The sequence below is a fragment of the Centruroides vittatus genome, unplaced genomic scaffold, assembly GCF_030686945.1.
Source record: "Centruroides vittatus isolate TY-2023 unplaced genomic scaffold, ASM3068694v2 contig_1381, whole genome shotgun sequence".
Taxonomy (NCBI): domain Eukaryota; kingdom Metazoa; phylum Arthropoda; class Arachnida; order Scorpiones; family Buthidae; genus Centruroides; species Centruroides vittatus.
Window position 1 is genome coordinate 151232 of NW_027120867.1, and position 16318 is coordinate 167549.

Here is a 16318-nt window from a genome sequence, read left to right on the forward strand (position 1 = left end):
AAACGGAATCCGTCAAAACTTAATTGCACCAGGACACCCAGCCACAAATGGCCAGGCTGAAAGATACTGTCACACCTTAAAAACACACCTCAAATGTATGAAGTATGAAAGTGGTACTCTACATCAGAAGCTCCACGAACTACTATTCCGGTATAGAGTGACTCCCTTATCTAACGGGAAAAGTCCAGCAGAAAACTTGTTAGGACACAAAATAAGAACAAAATTAGATCTGCTCAAACCTCAGGCACAAGCTTCCCAAAGGAACGTAACCGAACAACCGAAATTCTACAAATTTTATCGTGTGGGAAATCGTGTACAATCCCGAAATTACACAACGTCCGGCCCTTGGAAATATGGTATTGTTGTTGAACGACTAGGTCGTGTATATTACTTAATTGAACTCGACGATGGATATGTAATTAAAAGGCATTACGATCAACTACGCCCATGTGAAATCAACAAACAGACAAATCCTATTCAAATAAGATTCAACGTCAACAAAAAGGAAATTGACAAGTGTAACGACATAGCTAACAGTAGAGACTCATCCCCAGCTAGTGCTAGTCCACACCCAAGCACAATTAGCTACGACGAAGGAACTGTAACGACTTTACCCAACAAAAAGGAGACAATGACGAAAACAACTTCCGAACAGCCCCTAGAGAAGGAGGAGGGAGAGTCTAGCCGAACGATGACAAACTCAAATGAATCGGAGCCTCGACGATCAACGCGAATACGAAGGCCAGTACAACGCCTAAATCTGTAAACGAACAAATTTTAAACACTTTATTAAGCGTGGGAGAATTGTTATGTATGTAAACCTCCAGAGGATAACCCACACCGAATTGCCCCTTGACCTAGTTAGGCGACCCCGCACCTCTGACCTTTGTCTTTGTCGTGCTTCTTTGTCTTCGGGCAGTCGTGCGTTAGCTGTTGTAACACTTAGACCTGGAGGCACAAACGTTACGCTGTATTACCCGCCATTACGTTCTATTTTAATAAAGTTGTTTATATACGTTAACAGTAATCGTTTATTTTACGGACACAACACACTGCTCCTGAGTACATCATTGTATATTCATTCTTGTTAAGTTTTCCTGAATCTGTCCATCTTGTTTTGCAAATACCTACAACATCAAGCCACATTGACTTTATTTCTTGAATAAGATTATCAAGTTTTCCCAGTTCATACAGTGTTCTAACATTCCAAGTTCCTATGTTAAGTAGTACATTCCTGGTCTTCAGTTTGGGTATTTCCGATGTCATCTTCCCAAGTGGAGTTAAGATGACCTCTTCATATTCTCTAATATTAGAGTCAAACTTACTATTCTCGGGACACGACTCCTCTTCCCTGTAGCATTCATTAGAGATACAGTTTGCAAAGGGCTCGACCTTGTCCCTATAACTAATTCTTTTAGTGGTAGCAGTTCTCATGGCTTACTATGGTGGAGGATACGTGGTGAGGCTCCAATCTCTTCAACAGTGACTGGCCACATCTCACTTTGGATGCCAAGAATGTGCCCTAGTATGTCACCTACTTTGCTGTCATTCCCATTATGCCATTGATCTTTGATGGTAGATTCTTCTGCCGCACTGACCATTCCAGACTTTGTGCACTATAGAGTGGCACACCCTAACTACCAGTAGCAGATATGCCCTTATACAAATAACCTATAAAATATCTACAAAAACAAAAATGGCTTGAATCCTCTATGACAGTAAGAAAATATCTTTTTGTACTCAAGAAATGCAGATATCCCATTAAGCTAGCATAATATGCTATATAAAGCTATAAAAAATATATAAGTAGGCATTTATTTCTACCATAGTTATTAGGTAAATGATAGAAAAATGATATTAACTAATATACAAATACAATTATAATTAGTACAGAATGTTTCCAATTGTTTGTTTATAAATCTAAAATAAAAATTAACTTATACTCGTATTGTTAAAACCAAAAATAGATACTTGCTAATATAAAACTGTTAATGTTTTAATTGTTTAGTTATGTAATTATGTCAATATAATTTATTTATATATAGATTTATTTGAAAATTAAAGATTTATTTATTACTATTGATAAAAAGACATTATAAATATGTATATGTATTTAATAAATATTTAACTCACCATGTGCTTTGAATAATGGTGCAAAACTGCTACTTCCAGTAATATTACTAATACTTGTCAAATTTACATTGCTACTTGAATATAAAGTAGAATCATGTTGTCTTTTTACTATTTAAAATAAAATATATAATGATATTATATTATTATTATTATTATTATTACTACTTTAACTACTTTAACAATAAATACATTTTAATAGAAATTACTTTTACAATAGCATATACAAGCATAACACAATCTACTTTCATTCTTTGAAAATTCATAAATCTAAGGGTCTATTTACACACAACAGTGATGTGCCGGCACAGTGACCGTTTGGTGCAGTAAGCAGCAATAAATATCACACATAGCCAATCAGAGTTTCATCTACGACACTTGTATGACTGACAGAATACGGATCAGATGTCGTAGATGAAACTCTGATTGGCTACGTGTGATATTTATCGATGCTTACTGCACCAAACGGTCACTGTGCCGGCACATCACTGTCGTGTGTAAATCGACCCTAATGGAACAATTTTATCTAAAACTTTTGATATTTTAAAAACAGCTAAAACATTTTAAAAATGTATTAGCTAAGTAAGAATATATATACAATAGAATCCACTTTTTGTATTCAAGATATTGTTATCAGGCATTAATTTTATCATAATTAGCATGTCCTAATAGATGCATGTTAGCAATAATTATAACATTAATAATATAAAACAATTAGAAATTTATAACTTTCAGAAAGAGTTAAAAAAAACTATTAATATTTAACTAGGAATCTACATGAGTCAACATACTCTAGTTTATTCAGGATAAAAACCCAATACCAAAAGGTCTGAGTTTTAATTATTTATTCAAACTAATAGATAATTTAAAATAAATTATTTTAACTAACTAATTGGTGACAATGAGTCCAAAGGTCCATTAGCCAGAAGAAGGTAATATTTATTATTCATCAGATCAAAAGAAATTCCATTTTCAACCAAGCTTATTTCTCTTGTCCATTTACAGCTCAGAATACCATCTTTAAGTGTGGCACTAACAACTTCAATTCCAGAAATCTATTGGAAAAAAAAAGATTAAAAATAACATTAAAATATAAATAATTACCAAAAAGCTCTAGTTACCATTGATAAAAATACAGTATTTTACAGCATATTATACAAACCTCTATTCAGCATAGAATACAAATATGCAAAACAAAAGATTATACAAATTGTACAATATTTTGTTCTTTATTCAAATAACCATTTCTGTGAGTTTAAACAGTTATATCACAAGTTATATATAAGCTTAACAAATCTTACAACTGATGCCAAGGAGGCAAATTTTTATGTCAGTGAATTTATGGACAAACAAAATTTTTGTTGGTCCAATAAAAAATCAAAGTCTTCACAAATAACTATTGCATTTGAAAAATGTTTTATTGTTCAGTGAACTATCAGTTGTAGTGTTATGACACTAGTAAATTTTTTGTTCGGAAATTCCGTATCGGAATTTACCTCAATTATCGCGTACCTGGTTTATGGTATTTAATTCCATTTGTCGCGTATCAGGTTTACTGTTAATTGTGTTCATCGCTGTGTGTGTCACGTGGGGCTACTCTGTCGGATCGTGATTGGACTATTGAACTACGTCTAGCTCGCGTGATTTGGATGGCGCGAGGTATAAATGGTAGGAGCACTATGCGCCAGAACCTTTTTTTTCTTTCGTCTTCGGTCGTCGGTTGTTCACCCGGAGGGACTACGAGATCTACCACGGAGAGAAATGAGATAAGGACTGACAAAGTTTCAAAGAAGTGAAAAGGCTTTCATTATGAGAACAAAGCTGGAACTCACAACCGAACTGTTAAAAGGAAATCTCTACATTCGTAGGAGAATCGTTCACCGAATTATCAGCATATGCCTCCGTCAATGTAATTTTCTGTAATTATACACCAATTGATGCCATACACCAATATAAAGATAATCAGTTCTGAAACTAAGTTTGATGATGTTAATTTACTAAGAATAAATACTTAATAAATTGTTTCTTAACTGATTACTTAAGGAAAGTGTATACTCAGTGTATACTCATCACAAACTGAAGAAAAAAGTCAGAAAAGAAATTACAGATGCTACACTAGGAATGCTGTAAAAACTAAAAGAAAGACTTTTGATCAACATACTATGAGAAAAAATTGTTAGCTATCTTAAAGATACTTTTTTAAAATCAAATACTGTAATTATATTTGTATATTATATATTTTACTAGTTATGTTGTCTGTACTCTAAACCAGCAATTCTCAAAGTTATTCTATCTGTAGACCATTTCTTATACTGTAAATACCACCTTCGAAAAAAATATTTTGGCATGCATCTATCTAAAAACTGTATGAAAATATTCTACAGACCACTAAGTTATGTAGACTTAAATTTTTTAAACCTATTCGGGTATTACCAACATTTTGAACATACTATGTCATTTACAATATAAATCTAAAAGCATGTTTTGAATACATATGGAAACTTCATTAATGAACTATTAACGGTGAATCATCATTGAACAAAGTTTTAATCTTTATTAATTTAAGTCTTGTTGTGACCACTCATCCCATCATTGAAGACCACAAGTTGAGAAATGCTGCTCTAGATAATATAGGAAGAGAAGCAAAGAGACTTGAATTTGACTGCTCATTTCATTATCAAACATTGCATTTAATTCTATGCTAAATAGATAACATATTTTTAATATGTCTTAAGAATAAATTTACCATCTATTAAAAATTTTAATGATTATCTAATTTGAACTTTACTAATTATTATATATCATATCATTTGTGCAACTATAAATTAGAGATTTTTAAACAATTTTTGGCAGTTATTTAATCAAAAATATTTTTAAAATCTTATAATATAATCGAGATGGGTTGATAATGATAATAATAATAACAAGCGCAGAGCCCAACGGTTAGGAGTTGAAGGTTGAAATTTGGTACACAGTTAGGGTACGTCACGAGAATGCACACTAAGAAGGGATTTTTCGAAATTCCCCCCGCAGGAAAGAGGGAGAAGATTAAGGCTGATCCTAAAATACTCGGCTTCTACTATACTATTTTAGATGCAATTTTTTATTTTTAACTTCATTTTAGTAGGGTACACCACGAGAATGCACCCTAATAAAAAATTTTTGGAAATCCCCCTGTGGGGAAGAGGTAGAGGGTTAAGGATTACCTTGAAGAACTCAGCTTCTATTGTACTATTTTAGATGCAGTTTTTTGTGTTTTTGACTGTGTTTTTGTAGGGTACGCTAAGAGAATGTATACTAAAAAGGGATTTTTGAAATTTCCTCCCACAAGGAAGAGAGTTAAGGATAACCCTGAAGAACTCAGCTTCTACTATACTATTTTAAATGTGGTTTTTTACAGTTTTGACTGTTTTAGTAGGGTATGCCTCAAAATGCACATTAATAAGAGATTTTTGGAAATTCAACTCTCCCAGGGATAAGGAGGAGAAAGTTCGTTTTAGTCAATATAAAGTGTAAATAATAGAGAAGGAAAGTAAATAGTGGCACATATAGTATATATTTTGGAAATTATTAAATATTTTAATCATTTCCATCCTTCAGGTAACTCAAAAACAATAAATCCAAAATAAACGAATTCGAACAACTATTTGAATTCATTTCAAATTCGAAAAATTCAAGATATAATGTTCCAAAAACGACCTCTAGAGAATTTTGCCTAAAGAATTTATATGTATACTATATCACCATAATTATATGTTTAATTGATTTATCTATTCAAGCAGTTTTATTCTTTTCAACATATTCTTTATTACATGATAATAATATTAGGTTAAATTCTACCTAGGTAGTCCCAATTGCAGCACTTCAGTTAGGTTAGGTTAGATTAGATTATGTGGTGATTTCCTATAACCGCGAACGAATCAAAAACAGGGTGAGGCAAAGGCAACAAGAACATTTATTAACTCACATACATCCGACTTGGATCTTACACGAAAAAGACGCCTCCTATCGTGAACAATTGACAAACGGAAGTGTACATTGACCAGACGATAAACAAACACTTAGCTTGTATATACGTAATTCGATCCTGAATGGTTCTTTGACAATCGGACACACAAAATAAACAGACAGCGACTGACTAAAGCGCGGTTTACAATGACTAATATGATTAACCTTAACAGATTAACTATATTTTTAGTAGACGTTTCCTTTATTCTTTTGTTTGAGAACTACCACGAATCAATAAAAGTGACGTTAAACACTCGGTGGCCTGCCGGGGCTCCCTTCGGGGAGGAGTCCGTCGGGAGACGAACAGTTGGAAGCACAGCCATTGGGACTACTTAGGTAGACTTTAACCTAATATTATGTATTATGTTATTATATAAAATATATTATTGGATGAAGTAAAACTAATTTATTTTCTATATAGACAAAAATAATTTCGTTAATATTTAAATTTCTATTTTAAAAAAGCATTTACCTTATTTCTAATTGCATTTGATTTATCTTCATTCCACGAATAGTGAAAAGATGGTTTGCCGTTAGCAACAACACAATCTCCGACACTGTCCGAACCCTATTAAGGATATATATGTTTTAATCTTAAAAATAATAAATTTTAAATAATAAAAATGAAATGTAAGCGTAAAAAGTTTTATAAATATTTTTAACCCCTTTGGTGGAGTTTTTTCTTCCATTTACATTTCTTTCACTAAATATTTTTGATTTTCTGTCATTAATTTCACACAAGCAATTTCATATTTTAAATATTTTAAATGAAAAATTTGTTTTAGATTATATTTCAAATTAACAAATCTCATGATCAGAATTTGTTACTGTTTAAATTTAGAATACTATTTTAGCATAAAAATTAAATAGCATGATTGGATGCTATTTTATTTCTTTTGCTGTAGTTATTTTTATGTCAGTCTGTGGAATTAAAGTATCCTATTCGAAAGATGGTAGAATATCTACACCGGAGAACAGTAAAGTTTCACGTATCTAAATGCCTTTTACCGGTGCACGTATCATCCACAACAAAGTAGTTACAAACGTTTTCGAACCTAACGGTTCTTCATCGGGTAACCTATTCTTTGTGTTTCTCTATTTTAAAAATTTTGAAGATGACATAAATAAAGTTTACAAAGTAAAGTTTACAAATTTAAATTAGATTTCAATGCACCCGAGGGAAAGATACTAGTTCTGTTTTTCGGAACACACAAAGTTGAATTTAAATCAAATTAATTAATAAAAACTGCATTAATTGACATTCATGTAATATAAATGGCATCCAAGAATTCATGTTTAAAAGGTGCTTAAGTCAAATTAAATAAGAAAAATTTAATTATATAATATTATATTACATATATTATTACATTGCATTTGTATACATTTTTATGCATGAAATACACCTAAAAAGGTAAAAAAAAGACTATTTTGGGGGTCAGGAACATATTAATCCATTTCATATTGTTTCTTATGAGAAAATTTGTTTTGGTTTTAGAACAAATCTAAAGTTTTTGAATAACTTTTAGGAATGAATTAAATTCAAAAACCAAGATGCGACTGTTTATTGAAATATTTTTGTTTAATATTCATAACTTTCCAGACATTATTTAATTTAAATTAAATTAAGATTTTTATTAAAATATCGGATTAAAAAGGAAACATACCATGAATTGATCCTCAGATAGCCCAACAGCTATCCAATGTCCAGAAATTGAATCAACTTTAGTACTGATTTCAAACTCTACCAAATCTTTACCAGATTCATAGGTATAAGAAAACAATATATCACAGTTTTTATTTTCAATACATTTGTCAGGCATTCCAAAACATCCTTTTGTTCCACCACACTCGTCGTACGTTAAAAGTGATTTATCAGCCATCGGTTTCTAGCATAAAATATAAAAAATTTATCGTCATTTATTATTTAAAAATCATTTAATACAATTTACTAGACAAGATTTTAAGCCGTTAATAATAATATGCATATTTTTGCACAATATACTAGAAAAAACGTTAAAATTGAAATTGTTTATTGTTTAATGCTTGATTGCTTCCTGTTCTTTCTGTTCTTTGAGAAAAAGTACAAAATTGCTGTGTAGAACTTATCATACAGGAACACACTTGATGAATAAAATATACAAAATAAAGTCTATTTTATTCATCAAGTGTGTTCCTTTATAAGTTCTACACAGCAATTTTGTGCCATTTATTGCTTACTGTAATGGTGTAAATTAAATGATAAAAATATGACATAGTTTTTTATACGAGGGTAATCCCAAAAGTAAGGTCTCCTATTTTTTGAATATACAAAGAAACATTTATTTTTAATAATGTTCATAGCATTTTAAAGCTACTTTATACAGCTTATTGTATGGTGTGAACTCATTTTTTCAGGGGGGAGTCGACTTATCAGAATTCTAAAAAGTGTGAAACAGAAAAAGTATGTTGATTATCCAGTGGTGACGAGTTAAACAATGTCGAGTAATTCAAGTTTTTTAATATTAATAACATTATTGCCTATGTAAGTCGGCCGGGACCACAGAAAACTGACTAATTAATCTACGGTGTCAAATTATCCGGGTGTTGACTTATGCAGAGTCGACTGTATATATTTATATTAAAAAAAAACAAAATCTTCCTTTTGCAATTAGTGCAAGAAGTGTGCAAGAACTTTTATAAAAAAATTCTTACTCTATTCATAAAAACCTACTGATAAAATGTATTATAATGAAAATATATACTGTATTTTCATAAAATTATAGTCTTTATAATCAGACAAATCTGGCATGCAACATTTGATAGCACTCCAATTTTTCAAGTTATTCTACTTCATCTGGAAATTAAAAAAATCACCTATAATATGTTTTGTGTTTCCTTCCTGTCAGTTCATCTACCCAAATTTTTTTTATATCCATTTCTTTTCTGTGCTTTTTATGTTCCCTTGTTCCATCATCAGTTTTCTCATCTAAATCACATTTGTTTTGAAATTTTCCAGCTTTCATTTTCGCTTCAAGTTATTTTTGCTTAATTTGCATCACTTCATATAATACTCTCCTTTTTTGATCTTCTAACTGTTTCCACTTCAAAGAAAAAGTCAGTATTTCCAAATACTTCCGTTGCTTAAGATACAAGTTCTGGATCTTGTTGAACAAAATATTTTTTTTTATTGTAATTTGATTATCTGCTTCATCTTTGTGACTCAAAAAATTTGCTTTTTGAGAAACACTCTTTTCTCTTTATTTGATAATATTGATAGATTGATCCTTTTTGGTCATATACAAACTAATACATTGGGTCTAACTCTATATGTATTCATCATTCTTTTCCTACATACTTCATAAAATTATGATTTTCTTAAAACGTTTTGATAGTACATAACTACATTTCAAACAAAATAAGAGTAAAATAGCCCACAGAGCTACTCAAATGATTTAATCCTAATTACAAGATAACTTATCTTTGCTTTCTCCTAGAAAAGGTTTTACATCCCATTAAAGACAAATCCCACAGTTTGAGAATCATTGTTCTAAAGAGGCTTACTAGAGGAGAGGAATAGCATTGTCGCTTCTTAAATTATTATAAGATTTGCAGCAGTTAGCAAGGGGTGCTCGACCACCGTCCTCAAGCTAAATGACGTCACGAATGAGGCTAACTCACTTTTCTGGGTTGACGTGTTTCTGTTTGTACTTTCACCTTACCGTGTGCTCCGAACATTCCACAGACAAGGTAATTGTAACCCTTGTATATACTTATGTAAAAGGAACTCGTGACAACGACCGTCGGACTGGTATCACTCCTCCAGCACGACGACGACACTACTCGTGGACGTAATCGGTGACCGATTTCCTTCTCGAGAGGTACGGCTCAGTGGCCTCTTCAGATTGTTCTAAGTGAAATTGCTAATATTCCATGAGTCAATACTCAAAATTTCAGTTTTGTCCAAAAAGCATTGGCTACACAAGAGAAAAATAGAAAATGATATCAAGATACAAATTATCCATGAAAAATTTGGAGGGCTTGGATAAGATGTACTAAGGACATCAGTAGTAAGATGGTACTGACTACTTTGCAATATGCAACTTATAAGTGTTTGTTATTTAAAGATAAAAACACATTTATATGCATTTCAAAAAATAACTGTGTAAATGCAACTTAAATGCATTCAAATTTTCAAAACTGACTATATTCATATGGGGAAAAAAATATCAAACAGTTTATGAGAATTAAATTAATTCACAACATTAAATTTTAATATTGAGTTTTATAACAAAGGGAACCATTATAGAAAAATAAATGAAATTCATATATAATCTACTTTTATAAATTACTCTATTATACAAATATTATATACAATGACTAAAAGATAATTAAAATTTTACCTTTGTGGTAACAGTAGAAGGAATATGAGAGTCAGTAATTTGTTTCTGTGAAACTTCAACAGGATCTGAATCAACCATTGTCCAAAATTCTTTGGCAGTTTTAACAACTGTTGCCCTGTAAAAAATGTTATTAATGTTTAAAAAAATAGAAATGATATATAAATTACAGTCTTGTTTTAAGATGTTCATAGCTTAATATCTTGTTTATTGTTTATCGAAAATAACGTATGGCCAAAGAATTGCATTGAACGTTGCAACTATTGCATAGAAATCTACATTGATTCAAAATAAAGTAACCAAGTTTAGTTTTAATTAAATATTGATATAAATAATATTTATAACAAATTTTGCAGATGCTTTTTTCAAGTGTTTTGACACATTCAAGTAATGATAATTTTTTTTAACATACTACTGAATTAATCAATATATGTTTAACAGAAGATGAAGTTTAATGAATGCTAACATTTTCAACCTAGTTAATAGGTCTTCCCTAGATGTAGACAGTCAAAAGTGAAATACCAGTGTCAATGAGGAATTGGTATTCTATTTTCAACTCTCTACACTTCAGGACAGCCAGTTAACCAGTTTGAAAAGAACAAGGGGTGAAGTATAAAGAATGCATCTTTAGACTTCACCCCTTGTTAAAGGTGCATTGATTAATTCAGCAGAGTAACTGCAAAGGTTAGTTCATCCTTATTTTTTAATCTAAATCAAAAGCAATCTAAACTCTTTATTCAGAAAAAAGTTTTAAATAAGGATTTTGAATATCTGTTAATTAAAACTCAGTTATTTTTGATTAAATTTTAATTGTTTGAATGCAAGAGCTTGTGACTTGCTGGTCACTGAACGTGATTAAAAAGGTTCATTTTTCTGTTATACCCTACCTTGATGTATTGCTAGAAGATATAACCTGATTATTCTTATATATTTATAAACTTAAACTATTATTAGTTTTGTTAGCATTAAAAAAAAAAAAGAAAAGAAAATATACCTGAAAATAATATATCCTTTATATCCACCTCTTGGTGTCCATACTGTTGTAATTTCACTTTTATCAATGTTGCTGTCATGAGTGAGAGCATTCTAAAAAACAAGATTACATTTCATAAAACTTAGTTTTTAAAAATGCTTGTAACAGTAATTGTTTATAATTGTTTAATTAATCAATGTATGTTTCAGTGGGTAAAATTGAAAGAATGCTAATGTTTCTGCTCAGTTTAACAGATCATCTTCAGGTATGGAATTAAAATAGAATACTAGTGTCAATTAGGAAAGAAGATGGGATTAAGTAAAAGAGCAAAGGAGGACGAATTAGGACTGTGGGAGTTGATGTCAAAGACTAAGTGAAGCATCAAAAATTCAGACTAATTGGAGCTGGACCCTATACAGATTTTCATATATGTATGTGTAAATTCATATAGTATGTATAAATTAGCTTACACACCGTAAATTCCAAACACACCATAATTCAAGTTTAAGTGTTCCAAGTTCAAGCCAGTATTTCATAAAGAACAGATTTAAAACATAATTTACAAAATCATTATAACTTATTTAAACAAAAAATACAATACAATTCAAGCTGATGAATGAGACAGTTGGGACCTTATCAGAGTTGTAGAGCATATCCATAGGAGCAAAGAAGTCAAGGGAACCATACCCCTACAAGCAACCCTATGCAAGAAATTGCCCCTCAAAATCAGATTGCATGAGACCACGAGGTATGTTGTTCCGCTAAGGCACATTTAACTGTTTAGCCCACGCAACTATGCCAGCTTCGAGTAGCTCACTCGACTGTTTATGGAGTATTGTACTTGATGTTATATAGTTTTAGGGGGATGTGGGACTCACCCACCCAAGTGTGGAGGTACAAGCATTGAAGCATGTGACTACATGCAGAGCATCAGTCAAGGTAAGTGATAACAAGCTTGATGATGTGGAGCATGGAGAATAGGCAGTATATTGATGCATGTTAAAAACTGATCTTTGGAAGAAAATCTCACAAAGAGTAACATGTACAGGTATGGTTCCTTTGCTTGTTTTACTTGTATAGGGGTCTACAATTTGGGGGTGCAAAACCCATTGAAAGGGTTAATTAATATTCATTTTTCAATAGCCAAATCAAGATTTTTGATGTTTGGATTTGCGACACTTCAGTGTATTGCCAAGCAAAAGAAAGGGAGTCCTCGTCCTTGCTATTTAAACACATGTCGGTAACAGTGATGTTACGAAATTCATACTTCTTCTTAATGAATTATATGGAGGTGTTAGCCCGTTGGCTTTGTTCCTCTGACCAAGTGACCTCTGGGGTTAGACAAAGCATCCTGTGGTGAATGTATGCTTCCAAGATCTCAAAATTTTACACTTATATGGCAACCCAACTTTTATACCACCTCCCACAGAATGAAAAGGATATCACAGATGACAAATTTATCTGTAGAGTGTATGTCATAACAACCATAAACAAGATACCCGGCATCAACACAGCACGCGTCGGATACACCTCAAAATCCTTCAATCGGAAGCTCACTAAACATGAACAATATAAGAGGATCTGCTAGTTAAATTATCTTTCTTTGCACAAAAATTCCTGGTAATGAGGGATATTGGCAAGCAGCAAAAAATCATCAGAACCATCTGGTGTCTCTCACTCCAGCATTGTAGAAAAGTGTTAAATTTATAACACCACCAGTACCAACACACGTGTTTTAAAAAAGTTCAAAAAGGTCTCTTTTTAACAGTAATTTTCATTAAAAATATTTTTATTTTTCAACAATTTCGTAAGAGTTTGCGAAGAAAAGTCTGAAAAATACTTGTCTTTTTTGTTATTTTTAAAATAAAATTTCATAAAAGCCTGGAAAGTTATGCAACTCGTTGCTAGAATTTTTTTTTATTTTAGTGATTTGTTGACGAGATGCCGAGACACCAACACAGTACAGTAATAAATATCTCGGTTTTCGTCGACTTCGGTTAACGTCAGTTTTGGTTTATGTCGGCGTGCCCACATGACCCGGTGTTAATTTTACGAAACCACGCGTTTTCCTGCTCAGTGTGGCATTGTTTTTCGTCGTGTGGGCATTATTCCACACATCTAGCCAAACAATGGGCATATTCAAAATATCAGCGTGCAGCCAGCACCTCTGTTCAAAATCTAAGATAACTTCCGGTTGTTGCCAGCATACTTCTAGCAAACGGGACATTCCAATTTTCAACGCTGATCTCAACGTTTGCTAAAATTCGTTCCTTTTTTCAACGTTGAAGTGGTGCTGTTGTCAGCGCTGACTCAACACACTCAGCACTCAACAGATATGTTGGCTGCTACTTTCCAATGGAGTGTGGGTAATTGGTAAGACATTTGAATGGAATCCATCTTGTTGAGAATGGAATTATGGGAACTAAGCACTTCGTACTCGAGTTGGAACGTCGTTGATGACTTAAGCACTCAACACTCGCGTTGAAAATTGGAATGTCCCGAAACTACAAGCGTCTTTTTGGTGCTCGATACACAGACAAACAAGATGGCAGCCACCACCAGGCTGGTAAGAGCTCTGTTTTGCGTTGACAATTTTGAATTTTATTTATTTGTTGATGAATAAACTCTGAATAAATTAATATTCGGTTAGTACATTAATAGAATAGGGGATATTATAGATTACAGTAGAGCGTCGTTAATCGGAACGTCGGTAATTGAAATGGCCGGAAATCGGAACGATTTTCAGTCGGACTGTGTCGTGCCGAATCAAACGTTTTTGATACTAGATTTACTTCTAAAGTATAATTTTTCATGTTTTTTATATTCTTCGATATATTTATTTTGTTTGTACAAAACGCAGAAATAATTTTTAACGATACGATAGCCTCGATTATTATTATAAAAATTTTCGTTAGGCTTAAAATCGACGAAAATTCAACACGAAGCGACACGCAACGGAGAAAAATTTGAACATCGGACAGGTTAATATATTTTTTCGTACAAAGTCGGAAATCGGAACAAATGACTAATTGGAACAACCCCAGTCCCCAATTGACTCCAATTTTCGACGCTCTACTGTACTATCTACGGAATTTCGGGACTTTGAGTATATATCTGAACTGAGGGGACCGAGACGAGTTCAACGATACCTTACTTTTGGACCAGAGACGAAAAATAAAAAAGTTATCATACTTTTTTCCGGCGATCGCGCGATGATAGGGAGTCGCGTCGCTCTCTCCGCTAAGTCGGCCTCGCTATCGCGATCGGGAGTCGCGTCGCTTGCCGTTAAAATTGCCTTTAGTAGACGTTCCCCCCCCTTTTTTTACTTTGTTCAATAACTACCGTGAATCAATAACTAGTGACGTTTAGCACATGGCGGCCTGCCGGCGGCTCCCCTCCGGGAGGTCAGTCGAGAGCACGAACAGTCGGAACGGCCGCCACGTTCGCTGCCATAAGTAACATTAACCGAAATGGCGATCGCGCGATGATCGGAAGTCGCGTCGCTCTCTCCGCTCTCGTATCGCGTGTTTAACCCTACTGGAGATGACCGTAGTCCGACGTCATTGTTTGCAGACTTTACCGCAAGATGGCAGTACTAGCAACTATGGTGCCGTCTTCGTGAGAGCATTAAAAAAGTATGGTAAGTGAAAAAGTATGATAACTTTTTTATTTTTCGTCTCCGGTCCAAAAATAGGGTACCGTTGAACTCGTCTCGGTCCCCTGAGTTCCAATATATAATCTAAGTCCTTAAATTCCATAGGGGGTAATCTATAGTATACCCGTGGAATCAACTCTAACCTGGAGAACGAATTCTAATTTGGACTACTCGTGAGGATTTGAAATCGCATTCAAATTAGGGATTCAATATGATCGTACCTCTTAAGCAAATGTTTATTTTATTTTTGAAGCATCGATCCAAAACTAAATATTTTCGGAATATTTTGTTAAAAACATTTCCTTATTAGATAATGCTCACCATTGACAAAGTGATTTTCAACGGGGTGGCTGATATACACAAGAGTGCTGCAATGACACTTCAGGAGTACCACGAAATACAGTGATGAGCAACGAAATGAAACTTTTTACGTATATATTATTAAAAATTATGGTTAATGTGTACCCAGGTAGTCCAAGATGGCGGCTCGTCTCCGATTCCAGCAATCGGAAGACAGGGAACAGTGGGGACGCACGTTCTAACCTAACCTAACCTAACCTATTCTAATAATTTGGTTGCTAATAATTATGGTAATTTAGTAGAATAGGTTAGGTTAGAACGTGCGTCCCCACTGTTCCCAGTCTTCTGATTGCTGGAATCGGAGACGAGCCGCCATCTTGGACTACCTAGGTATACATTAACCAAAATTATTGTATATGCATATATAATTAAGATTATCAATTAGATTATTTAATACTATATTCAATTTAAACTAATTAATACGTATTATACTGTAGTTAATTAGTAGAGGTGCTGTAAGAAAAAATTACCCAGTTGGGAATACCGCAATTAGAAAAAAGCTAAAAAAAACACTGGGTTAAATGGATAAAACAACCGAACACTGGTAGTTAGTAGTTGGCTAGTGTAGTTTTCCGAAGTTTCTTCACGTATCTAAGATTAGTTTGCTACAGCAAGTCTCTCGGAGGCAGATTTCCCACGTCTTGCTTAACCTTAGGCCATCAATTCAATCCATATTAAATATTATATCTTTTTAAAGCTCTTATTTTATGAGTTAATAAAAATAAGTTAAGAATTCAGACAGTTGCAGAAATTTATCATAACACACAAAGTTATATACAGTAATATAAAAATTTTATCTAAAGCATAATTAATTGC

At 32.8% G+C, this 16318-nt stretch overlaps 1 protein-coding gene across 2 annotated transcripts in view; it reads right to left on the bottom strand.

The window, feature by feature from the left end:
* The window catches only part of LOC136990919 (putative ferric-chelate reductase 1 homolog), a 49331-nt gene that overhangs the window by 16907 nt on the left and 16106 nt on the right, over positions 1-16318 (bottom strand). For both annotated transcript variants that reach the window (XM_067289390.1, XM_067289389.1), the window contains exons 4-9: positions 11509-11600; positions 10518-10632; positions 7803-8024; positions 6611-6706; positions 3020-3185; positions 2134-2241 (exon numbers count right to left, since the gene is read on the bottom strand). In XM_067289390.1, coding sequence (XP_067145491.1) covers positions 2134-2241; positions 3020-3185; positions 6611-6706; positions 7803-8024; positions 10518-10632; positions 11509-11600 — 799 coding nt within the window. The remainder of the gene's footprint in view (positions 1-2133; positions 2242-3019; positions 3186-6610; positions 6707-7802; positions 8025-10517; positions 10633-11508; positions 11601-16318) is intronic.